The 14839-nt window shown below is 32.9% G+C and overlaps 4 protein-coding genes and 1 non-coding gene across 7 annotated transcripts; 4 read left to right on the top strand and 1 right to left on the bottom strand.

Moving 5' to 3' along the window:
- The first annotated feature begins 152 nt into the window (after positions 1-152).
- LOC109342057 (probable methyltransferase PMT27) lies at positions 153-4136 on the top strand. Its single transcript, XM_019580038.1, has 8 exons — positions 153-1011; positions 1135-1284; positions 1435-1705; positions 1956-2066; positions 2152-2326; positions 2746-3012; positions 3154-3348; positions 3622-4136. Exons 1-8 carry the CDS (start codon positions 202-204, stop codon positions 3827-3829), a joined length of 2187 nt encoding a protein of 728 aa, XP_019435583.1. The 5' UTR covers positions 153-201; the 3' UTR covers positions 3830-4136.
- A 473-nt stretch (positions 4137-4609) lies between these two features.
- LOC109342046 (glutathione S-transferase T1-like) lies at positions 4610-6246 on the top strand. The gene is made up of 7 exons (XM_019580017.1): positions 4610-4713; positions 4788-4861; positions 4927-4987; positions 5079-5132; positions 5282-5361; positions 5432-5637; positions 5885-6246. The coding sequence occupies exons 1-7, from the start codon at positions 4646-4648 to the stop codon at positions 6095-6097; spliced, it is 756 nt and encodes a 251-aa protein (XP_019435562.1). The 5' UTR covers positions 4610-4645; the 3' UTR covers positions 6098-6246.
- Positions 6247-6592: 346 nt separating this feature from the next.
- On the bottom strand, positions 6593-6664 carry TRNAM-CAU. The gene has a single exon. It is a non-coding gene; the product is annotated as a tRNA-Met (tRNA).
- A 462-nt stretch (positions 6665-7126) lies between these two features.
- Positions 7127-8237, top strand: LOC109342048 (actin-depolymerizing factor 7-like). Its single transcript, XM_019580022.1, has 3 exons — positions 7127-7244; positions 7442-7701; positions 7948-8237. Exons 1-3 carry the CDS (start codon positions 7242-7244, stop codon positions 8096-8098), a joined length of 414 nt encoding a protein of 137 aa, XP_019435567.1. The 5' UTR covers positions 7127-7241; the 3' UTR covers positions 8099-8237.
- Positions 8238-11134: 2897 nt separating this feature from the next.
- On the top strand, positions 11135-13100 carry LOC109342047 (LIM domain-containing protein WLIM2b-like). Of its 3 annotated transcripts, none has more exons than XM_019580021.1 (6): positions 11135-11467; positions 11690-11783; positions 11883-11905; positions 12009-12098; positions 12473-12787; positions 13006-13100. In XM_019580021.1, exons 1-5 carry the CDS (start codon positions 11333-11335, stop codon positions 12752-12754), a joined length of 624 nt encoding a protein of 207 aa, XP_019435566.1. In that variant the 5' UTR covers positions 11135-11332; the 3' UTR covers positions 12755-12787; positions 13006-13100. The 3 variants fall into 3 exon arrangements, with proteins under 3 accessions (XP_019435566.1, XP_019435565.1, XP_019435564.1); XM_019580020.1 differs by having other exon boundaries at positions 12473-12764; positions 12810-13075; XM_019580019.1 differs by having other exon boundaries at positions 12473-12792; positions 12824-13075.
- The last annotated feature ends 1739 nt before the right edge of the window (positions 13101-14839 follow it).

Raw genomic sequence — 14839 nt, 5'->3', positions numbered from 1 at the left:
AATCAGCCTCTATTGTCCTGAATTAGGATATGAGATCCACCAACTTCTCTTAACAAATTCCCTATTCCTGTTCCTATTCCTATTCCTATTTTGCTATTCCTATTCGTTGGGATCATTGGTACTTTCCAACATTTCCTTCTATCAATATTACACTTTCACAACCCAAAGTTGAGTCTCATCTTCCTCAATAACATAAAATCTATGGCACCACCTCCTAAGTCTAGAAACAACAGAAGATCTTCTTCATCATCCTCTTACACATCAACCTTAACAACTCTTCTCTTTGTATCAATATGTGTTTTAGCTATTTGGATGTTAAGTTCCAACTCTGCTGTCTCACCAAATATACATAACAATGACAGTATTACTGATGACTTACCCCAAACCACCACCACCACCACCACCACCACCTCAGCCGCCACTGCCCGAAGCCGAGATCAAAAGGATCCGGATGATCCTATCAAGAGTGCTGATAGAAACAAACACCATGAGGTAGATAATGATCTCAAAACTACCATTCAAGATAATTCAATACAGCACATACAATCTCATCAGAATCCAGAACAAAGCATAGGTGGTGAGCAAGATGTTCCAAGTTTCGATACTCAAGGATATAAAAACAACGAACTTGAGGTAAAACAAAATGAGCAAAAGCAAAACTTGGTGGATGATAGTGTAGAAATTGAGAAGCCAAAGGAAGAGAAGAAAAGGAGGAAGCCTAAGAAGGAGTCAAAGAAACCAGAAGGAGATGAATCTGAGGGTGAAAAAGAAAGACAGAGGGAAGAATCTGATGGTAATGAAGAAATGCAACATTTGGAGTGGCATTTGTGTAATGTCACTGCAGGTGCTGATTTTATTCCATGTTTGGATAATGAAAAGTATCTAAAAACATCACATAGAAGACACTATGAACATAGAGAGAGGCATTGCCCTGAAGATGCACCTACTTGCTTGGTACCACTTCCACAAGGTTACAAAACACCTGTCCAATGGCCTAACAGCAGAGATAAGGTAATGTCCTTCAAGGGACCCTTTTAGATCCTCCCTTTTAGATCCACCCTCTTAGATCCACCCTCTTAGATCCACCCTTTTAGATCTTTGAAGTCAAGTTCTAAACTTTTGTGTTTGAAATAGATATGGTACCACAATGTACCTCACACAAAGCTGGCAGAGGTGAAGGGACACCAAAATTGGGTGAAGTTGACTGGTGAGTTCTTGACATTCCCTGGAGGTGGCACACAGTTCATTCATGGAGCTCTCCACTACATTGATTTTCTTCAACAGGTCATTACAATAACAACTTTTCTATACTAAATTCATTATTTTAGTACATGGTGGATGGTACTATGTATGAGTGTTTTAAATTGTGGTTAGGTTGTGTTTATCATAATTATGGAAAACTGTGGGAAAGATTATTGATTGATCTTTGTGCAGGCTGAACCTGGTATTGCATGGGGGAAGCACACTCGGGTGATCTTGGATGTTGGGTGTGGGGTAGGTAGTTTTGGAGGTTTCCTATTTGAAAGAGATGTTATTGCAATGTCTTTCGCGCCGAAAGATGAACATGAAGCACAAGTGCAGTTTGCCCTTGAGAGAGGGATACCAGCCATATCTGCTGTCATGGGTACTCAAAGGCTGCAATTCCCCAGCTCTGTCTTTGATCTTGTACATTGTGCACGATGTCGTGTACCATGGCACGAAGACGGTAGATCTCATACTGAATTTTTTATGTCTCCACAGTTTCGAATTGCACTTTATTTTGCAGTTCTGTTGGTGCAAACAATTACGAGAAAATATGGTAGATGTGACTGCAATTATGATCATGATACGATTGCAAAAGTGCAAAATTCGCAGTATCATGATCGCTATTGTGAATGCAAATCGCTATTTAAAACCATAAGTGTTTCAATTTTGTATCAACCATGGTTACTGAGGAATGCATTACTCTGTTGTAGGTGGTTTGTTGCTTTTGGAGTTAAATCGTGTTCTAAGACCAGGTGGTTTTTTTGTCTGGTCTGCTACACCTGTGTACCAAACACTCGAAGAAGATGTCGACATATGGAAAAGTACGATAACACATCATGTCTTTGCTATTCGTAAATGAATAACTTATCATTTTTGTAGGAACTGACATTTTGTGGTTAATTCTAGAAATGTCTGCATTGACCAAGGCCATGTGTTGGGAGCTAGTGACCATAAAAAGGGATAAACTGAATCAAGTTGGTGCTGCCTTCTACCGCAAACCTACTACTAATGAATGCTACGAGCAAAGGGAGAAAAATGAACCTCCAATGTGCAAGGATGATGATGATCCAAATGATGCTTGGTAAATATCTCTGCAGCTTGCAACTTCTGGATACATGAAAATATCTCGGCATGACAAGTTTTATATATGTAACACACTTTTTAACTTAACTACAAACTATAATGTGGACTTAGAGTACTAAATTTGGCTGCACTAGGCCAATATCACACTATTAATTAATAACTACTACGGTTAATGATTAATCACCATAATCTAATATAACTAATATGTGCACAAATGTCAACTCAGTTGGTAGGACTGTACGATATAAAGTGAGTGTCTTAGTTCAAATTCCCGAAAGTGCAGTACGAGAAGAAAAAAATGTTAGCCTACATATCGAATATGACCAAAATATAATACGATCAGTCTAATTTACCTAACTTGAGTGCTCCACATTATCATCCTTGTAATCTTGATTGACCAAGAATAGTATATTACAGGTATGTACCTCTACAAGCATGTATGCACAGGTTGCCAGTTGACAAGGCTGAGAGAGGAACCAGATGGCCTGAAACTTGGCCTCTTAGACTTCAGAAAGCACCATATTGGTTAAACAAATCCCAGAAAGGGGTCAGTGGAAAACTAATTCCTCAAGATTTTGCAGCAGACAATGAACGTTGGAAAAATGTTGTCGACGAGCTGAGCACCATTGGTATTTCTTGGTCTAATGTGAGAAATATAATGGACATGCATGCTGTCTATGGAGGGTAGGCATATATTGACTCAACTTGGATTTTTATTTGTGTGCCATTACTGAGTCTTAATAATGTGTTTACCATGTCAAATTAGTACTATTGAGTCATTGAATAATGAGGCATAGTTGTTAAAGTTATTCCATTGCTGTGAAGATTTGCAGCAGCACTGAAGGATCTTCCTGTTTGGGTATTCAATGTGGTGAACACAGATTCTCCAAACACACTTCCTATCATCTATGAGCGGGGTCTTATTGGAATATACCATGACTGGTGTGAATCCTTCAGCACCTATCCGCGAACTTACGATCTTCTACATGCAGACCATCTTTTCTCAAAGCTGAAGAAAAGGTATATATGAAAGTAGGATCTTTCAACTACAGTTACATGGTTATATCATTTAGCTTATGTAGCGTGTACTAGATTCGGTGTACCGAGTTCCTTATAGAAGAAGTCTTGTAATAATAATAATAATGTAAAGAGTGACAAACTATATAAAACTGGATACCATGCACCGAAACTGATACTGCGAACCATGTAACTATGCTTTCAGCCTTTTTATTATCTACCTGGACTATATATATGGCTCCTTATTGATATGACTTTGTTGTTTTGGCTTCTTAGGTGCAATCTTGTTCTTGTTATAGCAGAGGTTGACAGAATTGTTAGACCAGGAGGTAAATTGATTGTCCGTGACGATTCAAGTGCACTCGAGGAAGTTGAAAATTTGTTGAAATCTCTGCATTGGGAAATAACATCCAAAAACCAAGAGGGTGTGCTCTTGGCCAAGAAAGGCACATGGAGATCAAATTCATATGTAACTTTGTACTGATGATCATAAAGACTTTTGTGGCTCTATTCACCTTCTATTGGACAATGCCTCTGCAGAAAATGCAACACGATTTTACTGATGTACATCATTCACATGCTACCTAATAGGGGAGGCTATGTTAAAAGTCCCATAAGATTTATATTTATAGTTGTCAATGTAAAACTAGTTATTCTGTTCAATGCTGGGCAAAATGGTATATCACCTTTTACCTGAAAGCAATTTTGATATAGAAGTTGTTTGTATTACAATCCTCAATTGGAAATTGATTACTCCAAGAAATAATATATGGAAGACTTTTCTGATATCATCATACCATGTTTAAGAGATTTATGCAACAAAACAATAATCAGAAATATCTGCCATAGTCACATATTGAGGAGGTTAGACTCCACATTAACTTTGCATGCTTTCAAAAATTGTAACATCAAAATAGTCCCATGCATCAGCTTGATTTCTCTTGCAAAATATATTGTTAATATTCATTCCCATAAAAACCTTTTAGGTTATAACAATATGTAATTTAAACATCTATAGAGATTCAGATATGTGACAAATATTTCACTTACCAAGTACCAAATAAACAACTATAGATACTTAGATACACTGTCTGGTACAAACTAATTTAAGTTTTAACCCATGAAATTTAGTTTAATTATACCCACACTCATATTATTTGTTAACGCGTATATTATTTGTTAACGCGTATATGGGAATACCCACATGGTGAATATTTATTACTTATTTGTTTAAGGTAATAATATTAATAAGTGAAGATAAGAATAAAATAGAAGAGAAAGAAGAAAGTGAAGAAGGAAGATGAAGAAGCTTCAAGTATATGCAGATCGAATGTCCCAACCTTCTCGTGCTGTTCTTATCTTATGCAAGTAATTACTTTTCACTCTTTTTATGTCTATTCTTATCTTATTTATTATTCTTATCATTTCATTCAACCCTATAGAGCAAGTGGAATTGATTTTGAAGAAATCAAAGTTGAAATATCAAAAAAGCAACAATTATCTCCTGAGTTTGAAGGTATTTCCAACATTGTTTTTTGTATTTGACTTATGTGAACGTAATCTGTTTGGATTTTGCATCAGCTATTAACCCTTTCAACAAACTCCCTGCTATTGCTGATGGATCCTTCAAGTTATTTGAGAGGTATGAACCCTTCAAGTTATTTGATGAGTTTTATGAACCCTTGAATCATTATTATTCATTATTAATATATTGTTTCTTTTCTTGTTTGCAGTCATGCGATTCTTATCTATATTGCTTCTGCCTTTCCAGGAGTTGCAAACCATTGGTTAGTACTTAGCATTGTATTCAATTTAGTGAATATATATCTAACATATGTTAATGAATAATCACCCTTTAATTAATTCCTATACAATTCTATTCTAACATCATATGTTAATCAACAATATGTTATCTGCCTTTTCAACATTGTATCAGGTATCCAGCTGATCTCACTAGGAGAGCTAAAATTCACTCTGTCTTGGATTGGCATCACCTCAATTTGCGCCAAGGGGCAGGTACATCATAACTCAACAAATACCCTTTAATTCACTTCACCTTCATTCATTTACATTCTTCATGTTCCAGCTCCATATGTTCTACACACTGTACTAGCTCCTGTTTTGGGTCTACCATCAAACCGACAAGCACAAGCAGAAGCTGACAAAATTTTGACATCATCTCTCTCAAAAATAGAGACCATTTGGCTTAAAGGGAACGGACGCTACTTGCTTGGTAGCTTCCAGCCATCTATAGCAGATCTCAGCATGGTTTGCGAAATTATGCAGTTAGAGGTAAATGGGAAGTCATTATAAAAAACTTGAATTTGTAGAGAGTAAATTCTAAACAATTTTCTGGTTCAGTTTTCGTTAACCACCGGAATTTGGTTCGATGGAGGGAAGGAAATATTTCTTACAATTAATGTTGGTCTAATCAAATTCTTTTTTTCTTCCAAGAAATGGGTCATGCAGCACAAAATGCTCCCCCTTCGCGAGAAGAATCATGAATTCAAGATTGTCACTTATGTTTTTTCTGATGCAGCTTTTAGATGAGAAGGATCGCAATCGTATTCTGAGCCCGCACAAGAAAGTTCAGCAGTGGATCGAGAGCACAAGAAACGCAACAAAGCCTCATTTTGATGAAGTTCACAATGTTCTCTATAAGATGAAATTGAAGCTTTCGCTGCAGCGATCTAATCAGGTTGATGGCATGGCAGAATCTAGGATTAAAACTCCACTGACTTCAAAGATGTGACAAATACACAGAACTTGGAAGATATGTGATGTGTTTGTACTGAGAGAGCACTTAATAAGGCTGTTAAGTTGAGGCAGACAATGAACCTGATTGCCATTTGAAGTGTAGACTTTACATCATATATGTTAGCCAATCCTTTATATTTTCAAGGACCTCTTAAATTCTTGTAGCATTTATGTTTGATGATCCTATGATGTTGATGAAGACATGCTATCATTTTATATTTTGCCTGAATCATATAAAGTGCAAAACTTAATTATTTGCAACTTCGGCATCTCAGGATTTCATGAACATGATTGAATAGCTTTACATGTTATTATATTTATTTCATATTTCACAAACATCATTAACAACACTTATCCCTCATTCAACTTGTGTGTGCAACAAAGATATAAACCTCTATAACATTACAAAGAGAGCATATAATTTAAACACATGGAACGTATAAATATTATGAAAGTTAAAAAAATATAAAAACAGGAAGCCACTCTGATATATCAGAGCCAGGTTTCGATCCTGGGACCTGTGGGTTATGGGCCCACCACGCTTCCGCTGCGCCACTCTGATTTGGTTTTGGGAGTGTCTATTATTCAGTAACCAAATATGATTCACCTTCTTGTTTATTAAACACAAGAATAATGAAGCTAAAGTAGATAAGGCATAGAAATCGCCTTTATTATAAATCATAGAATGATTTAAGATTATTTATCATGTCGTTTTCAGTGTCTTGATCACTCACATTGTCTCAAAATCATACTAGTAACATTTTTGGTGCGACCCACACATTTATTATTAGATGTTATAACTCACATTCCTCTTAACCCTTGAATGAAAAAACAATTAAAAAGAATGAAATTGATGTGGGATTATAGTATGAAGATGTGGATAATTGGGTAGGAAGAAAATAGATTGTTTTGCAACAAACCCTTCCATTAATTTCTGCCCCAAACTCTATTCTTGAACCACTATCTTGGTCTTCTTTAAGTTGCACCTCTCATGGTCCAAAAAATAAGGATCTAACATTAGTTATTTTCTCTCCATACTAGTTATTCAATCTATTGCTCCCATTTTCCCTTCTCTATTGTTTTCCTCCCTTTCCCTTCATTCACATTTTGCTGGGCGCTTCTTCCTCATTGCTCACACAATGGTATATATGATTTCTCACTTGTTTATATATTAAAGATGTTTTGTTTGTAATGTATTCATTGTTTGCTTGACCCTTCAAAATCTACTTGTTCTTCTTCTAGCTAGTACCTTTAAGAATCACTATTTTCCATGATGAAAGAAAGTGCATAGCATATGACATGAATTATTGATTAGAATATGACATAAAATTATGGGCAGGCAAATGCAGCGTCCGGAATGGCTGTGCATGATGATTGCAAACTGAAGTTCCAAGAGCTTAAATCAAAGAGGAGTTATAGGTTCATTTTGTTCAAGATTGAACAACAACAAGTGGTGGTTGATAAGTTAGGGGAGCCAATGGAAAGTTATGATGACTTTATGGCTAGTTTTCCTGCAGATGAGTGTCGCTATGCTGTTTATGATTTTGATTTCACAACTGAAGAGAATTGCCAGAAAAGCAAGATATTCTTCGTTGCATGGTAACTTCAATTTGTTCTATATATAAATTAAATTAGTTACACTTTATTAAGTTACTTTAGAACAAGATAGTTCATAACATGGTATCATATGTCTGAATAACTAATTAAGGAGACACTTTAGATATATAAAAACCTTTAATCTACCTATCATTTGAGAATGTAATCAATCTCTTATACTTTGATCAAATTATAATGCATTGTTGTAAGTTGTTTAAGTACAATATGGTAATGATATACCTAGTACAGGTCACCAGATACCTCAAGGGTGAGGATGAAGATGGTGTATGCAAGTTCTAAGGACAGATTCAAGAGAGAATTGGATGGCATCCAAGTTGAACTTCAAGCAACTGATCCAAGTGAGATGAGTTTGGACATTGTCAAAGGAAGAGCACTCTAATAATCTCATCCTTTTTTGGTGTTACTTCTATTTTATAGCTATTTGGTAATAGCCATAATCTTCTTATTTCCTGTTAGAGCTTGGATTTCACAAAAAGACTAATCCAAAATGAAATTTCTTTGTCTTAATTCTTCCTTAATAGTTCAGTATTGTAATGATCTTGGATTTTTGGTGAAGTTTGAAGAGCCATGCATGTGTAGAGAGGTTCAGTAGCCTAGTCTATAATAGTTTTGTTATCTTCAATAGGCTTTTTAGAATTAAAAGAATAGAGATTTGTTGTCTCAAATGATTCTCATATGCTGCTCTTGTTCCGATGAAAACATGTTATATTAGTCAAATTTTTTTAACTTTTATTATTATGTTTTTACTTAATTTTTATTAGTCAATGAGAATATATGAGACACCATTTGAGATCACATATATGTGTTCTAATTAAAAAGATGAGAAAAATTGAAATAAGAGTTAGCCTAAATAATTTATTTTATAGTTAAAAGTTATTATAAACAACATGATAATAATAATTCCAATAATAATTAATACGATAAAAATAAATTAGATATAAATTCAAATAAATTAAAACTAACTAAGTTTAGATAAGATAATGGTCTATGAATTCAAATCATATTAGTTTTTCACTTTGAGGGTGGATTTTGTACAAAATAACTACTACCAAATAGAATGATGAAACTGATACATGTCTCATTTCTCTTCATTTTTTCCCTAATAATCTCTTATTTTTATTAATTGAAAATAACTAGAAAGTGAAAATAACTTTCAATAATTCCTTTAGCAATTTTGCCCTCCAATATTTAAAAAAATTGCATTACATGTGCTAAATTAATTACATTTTTAGAAAAAGAATATTGTAAACAAAATATATATAAAATAAAACAAAAATAAACAAAATGTTACATATCCAGTTATAATCAAAATATAAAAATAAATGATTATTTTAAATTATCTATTTATTTAATTACTCAAATTAATAAATAACTAAATAAATAATAAACAAATAATGTATGTCATTTTTAGTAAAATCTGATAGAGGGTTAGGGGTCAAAACATACATCTCTTCAATTTAGCTCTAATAGATAAATGAAAATGGAGGATACAAACTGAGAAGGATAACCTTCAACATAGGGTGTTAAGATCTAAGTACAACCACTGACTTAGATGCTAGAGGATTGGATTCTATGCAATGGTTCTGGACTAGGGCTGTAAGAAAAATATGAGATGGGAAAATACTAGATTTTGGAAAGACAATTGAATAGGAAAATACTTGAGCCCACAAGTGATGCTCTCATAAGTGATATTGGGAGATGGTCGGATGGGGAATGGGAAGGGATCTTATAATGGAGAAGACATCATTTCACTTGAGAACTTGAGCTTATAGACAATCTTATGTAGTATATTAAAAAATGCATTAAAGAGTCATATTTCAGATTATTGAGTGTGGGCTCATGACAAGTTAAACATTTATTATGTGAAATCAGCTTGCAAGTTTCTTCTTAAACAGGTACTCCAGTAGTAACACTTCAACATGCTTACACATCTTCTATGGAACTCAAAGGCGCTGTTGAAGGTCACAACACTTGTATGGAGACTTTTCTAGGATAAATTACCAATCATAGAAGGAATACTTAGAAGTGGAATTGTACCACCTCAAGGATGAGGCTTTTATGTAGCCTCATATCTTTAGCAGCAGAGGAGTTCGAAATTTCCTACGTGTCTTGAATATTAAATTTCTCATTATTATTAGGATGAGGCATAAGAGGGTCCACTTCCTCAATTGAATTTTCCACAACAGTGTCAACCACCTCCATTAGAAGTGATCCCTTTTTTAGAGACTCCACAAGGGTAAGTTCTAGCTTTCTAAATCATCAATATTAACATTTTCACTGTTATTAATTTCCAGTTCTATGATTAGGTCCTTACCCTTATGAACTGGTGGGACTTTTGCTGGATGAAACACGTTCTTAGTTGTTGTTTTGGGAACATCCTCATTCAACTTGGTCTTGGACCTTCTACAATGAGCCAACTTATGGCCAATAACATTACAACCTGAGCAAAAATCAGGGAGATTTTCATATTCTACCCCCACAAAAAATACAATCCCTCCCTTTCCACCGAAAATCATGACTATTAACATTACAACATATGGTCGGATGGGGAATGTTAATAGTCATGATTGTATCTCCAAGAAGATGGGAGAAAAACCTTAGCGGAGCTCAATACTTCCGTGATATGTCACTAATTACTTATTTTCCTTAAATTATTCTACAATAATGATGCCCGAATTCTATTTCTAAATTTTAAAAAAAATATTCAACCCAACATGTTTTTATGCAGTTAAACCACATCATAAGAAATGTATGGTGGCATATAGTTGTCATCATTTTAATACTTGTATTACTTTTATAAGGTTGAAAGTGGTTGTCTAACTGCATTTTTAATAGATTACAAATATAAATTTACATTTAGAGTTAGTGTGTAAATGTTTATTTATTGATAGTTTGATACACATGAATTTTATAAATCCATTAATTTCTAATTTAAATTAACTTCTTTTGGTTGAGTAAAAATGTGCCTAGGACATACGTTAGAATGAAAGTTTGAAATTTTTTATTGTGAAAATTAATAACCAATATATATAATCTATTCCATAAAATATTGAAAAATTAACCAGAATAATGATTTAGCAAGTTTCTTACTTTTGTTTTAAGAATAGAATTCTATAAAAAAAACAAACTGTGAATCTAATAACACCTTCAAATCAAGTCATCAACCAATGGGTATAACGCATGAGGACAAATTCTATGAATGACTTGGTCAAAGAATGTTTTATAGTCTCATGTCATGCATTTCCTTTTTTAGTTGAAACCTATAATTAGAGAAAAATATATGTTACCATCCATAATAAGGTAATGAACAATGTGTGTTTGGATTACTTGTCTCCACCCATTTATCCTTTTTTACTATGGACCTCTAATTTTGCACAAGCCAACTACTACAAAAGATGGTGGAAAATGATGATATATAGAATCATTCTCTGAGTTAAATTTTCATTGCAAAGCGGTGAGGTATATAGATTTCTTTCATATATAACCCTTTCTCACCTTTTGCGTGCTAGCTTTCTAAATTACAACAACAAAATAAAACATATATTTTCTGTTGTTAATTTCATTTTTGAGTAGCTAGTACGTTCAAGGAAAAAAAACAAAGGAATAAAAAGAAATGGCCTTTAGCGGGACCCAACAGAAATGCAAGGCTTGTGATAAAGTTGTTCACTTTGTGGAGTCTGTATCTGCAGATGGTATTTCATATCACAAGAACTGCTTCAGATGCAGCCATTGCAATGGAAACCTTGCGGTAATGTTTTGCATGTTTGATTTGACGATATGGAAAAAGATTCTTGCATCTTCAAAATTATGTTACAAGTTATCTTTACCTTAATAATAATAGAGTTTAATAATTCATTTGAAAATCTTTTAGGCTGCATATATATTAAAGTCATAATAATTACATAATAACATGAATCATGCACTTCTAAAACCAAAACTTTTTCTTTATGTTATGGCTTTTCAACTACAGATGAGTAACTACTCATCAATGGATGGAACTTTGTACTGCAAGCCTCACTTTGAACAGCTTTACAAGGAAAATGGCGGCATGAAACTCCAATCATGTAAGATCCCTTTAGCCTCTTCAATGAAACATTATAATCACGTTTTTTGTGTACTTGTTTTGAGGCTAATCATAATCTTGTTTCATAATTTTCAATCAGCTGCAAAGCCTCCAAAGGAGCTGGTATGTACCCTTTTCTTCCCTTATTATATATATTTTTGGTAAATATTCACTTTATATATGTTTTTAACTTGTGTAAATTTACATTGTTTTCAATTGTTTATAGACTAAGACACCTAGCAAACTCTCTGCCTTCTTCTCTGGGACTCAAGAGAAATGTTCAACATGCAAGAAAACTGTATATCCATTGGAAAAGGTTTGGCCATTCACATTAATTGCTTCTTTATTTTATTGTCTATAAAGTTTTGTACTGTTTTTGTAATCGCAAATGGATTTATATTATATTTATCATAACTATAAGAAAATGCGACCAATGCGATTAGGAACACTACAAAAGCCATATTATTGGGACTATATTAAACACATCAAATACCTCAAAATCATAAATTCTTTCAAAACAAAGTGGAGTAAGTATTGTTTAGGTTTAAAATACATTAAAATAGTCCAAAATTTCCAATTAAATAGAGATATATGTTTGACACTTATCACCACAATAATTTGAAACCTTGCTTGTGAACTATATACCTTTTTGTTTGCTTATATATACATTGTGATATTTGTCTATGACAGTTGACTGTGGAAGGTGAGTTTTACCACAAATCATGCTTTAGGTGCACACATGGAGGATGCGTTCTAACTCCTTCAACCTATGCTGCACTTGATGGATTTCTTTACTGCAAGCCCCACTTCTCCCAGCTTTTCAAGGAGAAGGGAAGCTATAGTTATCTCTCCAAGACAGCTTCAATGAAGAAAACTGAGCAACAACAACAACAACAAGCAGATGCATCATCAGATTCAGAATCAAAGGAGACAGAAAAGGAAGAACAAGAGGCTGTGGTCACACAAGAGTAGTAATTGTTGAAACAACTCTGCAAGGAACCTTTGGCTTTTTTGTGTTTTCTTTCTGGGAAACAATGGCTTCAACCCCATTTCATTCATGGTGGGTCTTGATTGATCCGGTGGTAGATTTCTGTTATTTAGCAAGATTCATGCAAAAGTTCTAATATGTGTTTTATTTGTTTAAAACATTGACCGTATAAGGAATAATGGTAGATAAGCATTATATTCTTTTAGGGCATTTAGATGCCCTTTTGAAGACAAAGTGTATGTATGCCCTAAGTCATTTCAAATGTACTTTTTTTGTTGTTTTCAATCTCATTTTGCTTCAAATTATATATTTGATCTATGTTTCAGACAACGAAATTGTTCAAATGGTTGACATTGTTGGAAGTTCTTACACGAAATTGCTTAAATATCTCAGTTACTTCTGCTTCCTTTAGTTTGCACAAATTGGTTGTTTAGAGAGTGCTTATGAAATATATGTCAGAAACGTGGTTGCCTGTTATGGTAACTTGCTTAAATTTTACTTTCAATTTTTATCAGCGTTACATGTGCTATCAAAGCATTATTTTAATAACTTATAATTTTTCATTAATAATTATTTGATCCTGAAAGATATTTTAAATATGTTCTTTAATATTAGAGATAGAACTAAAATATATTTATTTTTACTGAATCATCCTAACAACTAAACAAAATATAAATAGAACCTTTTATATATATATATATATATAAAAACAAGAAAAACAAAACATGAATTATTTCATTTTGTTCTTCCATAATATAGTTAATTGCTTAGAATATATAACAGGTAAAGGAAACATGAATGAAATAGTTTCTGTTCTTCCATAATTATTTGGTTATTTATTTTATTTCTTATTGGAAAAATCAAATAGTAATTGTTATTATTATTATTATAGCTTTTGATAATGGTTTTTTTTTTAAAATCATATTCTTCTCAACAAAGTACACTTGTATTTGCACACATATATACCATATACTCGAGTATTTGTGTATACAATTTTTGGATAATAGAGACAATATTTTTGCCGGACTTGACTTCCGTTGTCTCTGATATTTGTGATGTGGACCATTCAGATTATCACCAAGTATTGTGAGTTAGGAGTTTGAGCATGACTTCGTTTCTAAACTCATAATACTTGAGTTTCTCCTCTTTTTTCAATTTGAGCCTCCTATAATGTAATATGTTATCTTATTGTATCATATCATTAATTATTGTAAATCATTTCACACATCTTTACATGTATCATCATAGTCATCGTGTACTCAAAATCATATCCCTTATAAATTGTATTTTCTTGCATTCTCATGTATCCATAAAGAAAAAATAGATTATTCAAACATTTACTCACTCAAGCATTTAAAATATATAATTGAAGCATTTATTTATGTAAAAAGAAAGAACATATAAGTAAAATATTCATTCACACCATTACTCTTGCATTCAATAAGAAAAAATCAAAGCATATCATTCCTACATACACCCATTTCTTCACTTATTCATGCATTCATAAAAAATAAAAATCATTTAATCATTTTATTTCATGCATTACTATATCATGGATTTTAATTTCTTATCTCACCCTATAATTGCATTCATTATTGCATACCTTCCTATATTCATCATACAAATAAAAAGAATCATTCCAAACATCTCAAATATAATGTCTAATAATTATATTCATGCATTCCAAAATAAATGTGTCACAAATTGCATTTCTTTAAGCAATCTCATGCATTAAAAAATTTGTATTCTCAAATCAATCACACATCCCAAAATATGCATCAATATATACATGTGTCATGTATTTTTTAGTAGTATAAGCTCAATGTCAATATTACTTAGCTTGAATATTAGGCTGCATTTCATACAACATCTTGAATATTAGGTTGCATTTCAATCCATATAACATGACAAAAAAATAGAGAAAATTTGTTCATCTCATGCACATCATACAAAAAAAACATTTATTCTACATGCATGCCATGATCTATTACTAAGTGTACTCATCAATTGAAGAATGATTTTAAGACATTATTGTTGGACTAGACATAAAGTAATCATGATTTAAACTG

The sequence above is a fragment of the Lupinus angustifolius genome, unplaced genomic scaffold, assembly GCF_001865875.1.
Source record: "Lupinus angustifolius cultivar Tanjil unplaced genomic scaffold, LupAngTanjil_v1.0 Scaffold_162_1, whole genome shotgun sequence".
In the NCBI taxonomy this organism is placed as follows: Eukaryota; Viridiplantae; Streptophyta; class Magnoliopsida; order Fabales; family Fabaceae; genus Lupinus; species Lupinus angustifolius.
This window is presented reverse-complemented; position numbering and strand designations above follow the sequence as displayed.

Coding starts and splice junctions, on each gene's coding strand:
- LOC109342057 (XM_019580038.1), top strand. CDS start 202: ATGGCACCACCTCCTAAGTCTAGAAACAACAGAAGATCTTCTTCATCA. Junction 1,706..1,955: donor TGTACCATGGCACGAAGACG/GTAGATCTCATA, acceptor ACTCTGTTGTAG/GTGGTTTGTTGCTTTTGGAG. Junction 2,327..2,745: donor GATGATCCAAATGATGCTTG/GTAAATATCTCT, acceptor AGTATATTACAG/GTATGTACCTCTACAAGCAT.
- LOC109342046 (XM_019580017.1), top strand. CDS start 4,646: ATGAAGAAGCTTCAAGTATATGCAGATCGAATGTCCCAACCTTCTCGT. Junction 4,862..4,926: donor ATTATCTCCTGAGTTTGAAG/GTATTTCCAACA, acceptor ATTTTGCATCAG/CTATTAACCCTTTCAACAAA. Junction 5,362..5,431: donor CAATTTGCGCCAAGGGGCAG/GTACATCATAAC, acceptor TTCATGTTCCAG/CTCCATATGTTCTACACACT.
- LOC109342048 (XM_019580022.1), top strand. Junction 7,702..7,947: donor AAGATATTCTTCGTTGCATG/GTAACTTCAATT, acceptor TACCTAGTACAG/GTCACCAGATACCTCAAGGG.
- LOC109342047 (XM_019580021.1), top strand. CDS start 11,333: ATGGCCTTTAGCGGGACCCAACAGAAATGCAAGGCTTGTGATAAAGTT. Junction 11,468..11,689: donor ATTGCAATGGAAACCTTGCG/GTAATGTTTTGC, acceptor TTTCAACTACAG/ATGAGTAACTACTCATCAAT. Junction 11,784..11,882: donor CGGCATGAAACTCCAATCAT/GTAAGATCCCTT, acceptor ATTTTCAATCAG/CTGCAAAGCCTCCAAAGGAG.